The following is a 3,501-nucleotide window of genomic DNA, read 5'->3' on the forward strand; positions in this document are numbered from 1 at the left end:
TTCTGTCTGTGCTCACGGGTTCTCGTGGTGATTTTCGGAGCCTTTTGATGTGACAGGGACCTGGCCCGTCCCGGAGCCGCCTGGAGACCCGCCGAGCGTCTGCCCGCGCCTGCGTCGCTGCTGCGGCGTCCCCTGCGCGGGTCCAGCGTCGGAAACGCCCCAGATCTGCACTGGTGCCCACGCGACACCGCAGCAAAGGCCCCGCACCCAGCCTCGCGCAGGGGGTCGCAGTCAGAACACGGTCACGATTTTTGCACAAAAGCATTGAGAGTAATCGCGTGTGTGTCAGGTGCAGACAGAGTGCGAGTGAGTCTCGTGTTTAGACCTGAGCCCCTCCCAAGATACCTCAGTATGTTTGTGAGAATATTCCGACATCCGAACACTTCTAGCCACAGGCGTTTCGGATGAGGGGTTCTCACCTGTGCTGGCCCTGCGGCCCGCGTGGCCGCTCCCAGCGTGGCCGCCCCTGCCCTCCCCCCGCAGTCTGATCCTGGTCTGCATCTCCCGTTCAGTTTTCAGATCGCGTCCTCCCTGTCTAAAGAGCTCTGCGCCCTGGTCTTCGGAGTCAACACGTTCTTCGCCACCATTCTCAAAACCGTCATCACGCTCATCGTCTCAGACAAGCGGGGCCTGGGCCTCGTGGTCCACTCGCAGGTGAGCCCGTGCCGGCTTTGTGTCCTCGGGAGGGAAGCCACGCGTGGGGTCCCTGCCAAGGCCTCCTGGTGCCCACCTGGTGTGGGGGCCGCTGTGGGCTGGGGGTGCAGAGGGCAGGTCCGGGCACCTCCAGGAGGATGTGCCGGGCACGGCGGAGTAGGCCGCTCGCTTGTGGTGGGCACCAGGTCACAGTGGGGATGACCCAGCCCCTGCCCGCCACGGCCGGCCCATCCTCCGTGTCCACTCCACACCTGCGGCGGTGCAGGCCTGGTGGCGGAGCCCGGGCTGGAGCACACTTGAGCTTGTTCTCTCCGGGGAGGAGGCCAGGTGGGCTGCTCGGTTTCCGCGAGGGCCCCTGTCAAGGTCCCCTCTCCCTTTCCCACCCCTCGTTGGGGTTTTTGGTGCTTCTGGGAAGAGCTTGAGGTTCCCATTGGCTGTGTGGTCGGGGACACTGACGTGTTTAACTCCCAGGTCCCAGCCAGGCAGGATCGGGCTGAGTGCGCAGAGTTAGCCGGTGGTGGGCGCAGTGGGCTCCTCAGTGGTGCCCCATCCTAGGCTGCGGCTGGACCAACGCCTTGGCCAGCGGGACTTTGTCCACTGGGAGCCCAGGTTTTGCTGGGAAGAGGCTTATCAGGGCTTGTCCTCCGAGGGTGCCGAGCGGTGGCTCCAAAGTTCAGCGTTGAGTCCGCGTGGTCGGAAAGGAGGCCCGGGGCAGGAACAGACGTCCCAGTTACCCAGGCACAGATTGCCCCGCGAGGAGACTTGCCCTGTGGGGTTTGGAAATGCCCTTCGGGTGAGGACGACAGAGTCAGGCTGTTGTAGGTATGCAGGGACGTGGCCCCCGGAGGCTCGCGTTGGCTCTACAGTACCCGGCGTGGGCGGGGCTGCCCAGCGGTCCGGCCGGCCCGGGAGGTGCGGCCCTGTCTTGGGAGCCCAGCTGTCTCCCGCGCCCAGATAGCAGTGGCCGCCTGCGTGTCTGGGCAGGAGGGGCCTGTCCCAGAGACTCTGGAGGCCCAATGTGGCCCCAGCCTCGCAGGCCTGGCTTCTGACCCGCGGCACTGACCCTGAGCACACGCCCTCACCCCCAGCCCACCCCGGAGCTGCAGGGCCCTCGGGGCTCGGTTGGAGGGGCTGGAGCCGTCTTCCCACAGGGCTGGCCCCGGGAGCCCCTTTCCTTCCCCTCCCGGCTGGTCCTGCCCTCGGGCCCTCCGCACTCGGTGTTGTTGTTACTGTAGCTGCTCCGACAGGCGTGCAGCGACACCCCGTGTGGCTTTAATTTGCGTTTCCCTGATGGGTTGTGGTGTCGGACGTCCCCACGTGCTTGCTGGCCGTCCGTGTGTCCTTGGGGCAGTGTTTCCTCAGACCTCTGCCCCTCTTCTGGTTGGATTGCTCTCGCCACTGGGTCTTGAGTAGTTTGTGTGTCTAGATATTAGTCCTTTGTTGAATATATGTGGTTTGCAAATACTTTTTCAACTCTGTAGGTTGTTTCATCTTCTTAATTTTCATGAGCTCTGATTTAACAATTTTTTTTTATGGATCATACGTGTGGTGTCGAGTCTAGGAACTCTGCCAGCCCTAAATTCAGGAGATTTCCCCCAGTTTCTTTATACAGGTTTTATAATTTTACGTTTAAGTCTGTGATCCGTTACGGGTTTATTTTTATATAAGGTGTGAGGTTTAGGTCGAGGTTCACTTTTTTCGGCCTATGTGTCCATTTGTTCCAGCATCATTTGTAGAAAAGACTTATCTTGCCTCCGTTGAATTGCTTTTGCACATTTGTCAAAAACTGGGCATATTTATGTGAGTCTATTTCTGGTTTTTTTCTGTCCCATTGAGCTGTGTGCCTACCCTTTTAGCGGTACCACATTGTCTTGGTTATGAAGCTTTATCTTAAGTTTTGAAATTGGCTAGGCTGATTCCTCCAACTTTTTTCTTTTTATTCAAAATTGTGTCCACTATTATGGTTTCTTTGTTTTTTCATATACATTTTAGAGTAATCTTCTCTATATCTACAAAAATTCTTGCTCCAATAAGCAGTGGCACTAAGCCAGTCTATCAGTTTCAGAGGAATCGACACCTTTACTGTGTTGAGTTTTCCAGTCCATGAACATGGTATATCTCTACATTTATTTAGATTTGCTTTGATTTCTTCCATCATTTTTTAGTTTTCCACATATAAGTACTGTACATGTTTTATTTATACTTTATTTCTTTTTTGAGCAATTATAAATGAAACAATATTGTAAATTTTAGCATCTGCATTAGTCTGCTTGGGCTACCGTAACAAAATACCACAGACTACGTGGCTTAAACAACAGAAGTTTATTCTCACTGTTTCGGAGGCTGGACATCTGCGATTGAGGTATCCTGAAGCCTCTCTCCTTGGCTTGCAGATGGCGTCTTCTCCACGTCTTCACGTGGCGTTTTCTCTGTGTGGTCCTCCCTGGTATCTCTCTTCTTACAAAGACACCAATCAGCTTGGACTAGGGTCTCACCCTTGTGACCTCATTTAACCATAATTACCTCTTTAAAGGGCCATCTCCAAAGGCAGTTACATTGGGGGTTAGGGCTTCAACACAAGAATTTGGGGGGTACATAATTTAGTCCATAACAGAGTACATGCATTCAGTGCTAGTGTGTAGAAATACAGTTGATATTCGTGTGTTTATCTTGTATCCTGCAACTTTGTGGAGCTTACTTATTAGTTCTAGGAGGTTTTCTGGTGGTTGTGTTTGTTTTTGTTTTTTAGATTTCTTGAGATTTTCTGTGAAGATAATCATGTCATTTGTAAATAGGGACCATTTGATTTCTTCCTTTCTGATCTGTGTGTTTTTATTTCCTTTTCTT

At 53.7% G+C, this 3,501-nt stretch overlaps 1 protein-coding gene across 1 annotated transcript in view; it reads left to right on the top strand.

The window, feature by feature from the left end:
• SLC19A1 (solute carrier family 19 (folate transporter), member 1) overlaps positions 1–3,501 on the top strand; it is a 21,536-nt gene that overhangs the window by 12,144 nt on the left and 5,891 nt on the right. The window contains exon 4 of the mRNA XM_012652679.1: positions 484–654. Coding sequence (XP_012508133.1) covers positions 484–654 — 171 coding nt within the window. The remainder of the gene's footprint in view (positions 1–483; positions 655–3,501) is intronic.

Source organism: Propithecus coquereli, unplaced genomic scaffold, assembly GCF_000956105.1.
Source record: "Propithecus coquereli isolate 6110/MARCELLA unplaced genomic scaffold, Pcoq_1.0 Scaffold399, whole genome shotgun sequence".
NCBI lineage: Eukaryota > Metazoa > Chordata > Mammalia > Primates > Indriidae > Propithecus > Propithecus coquereli.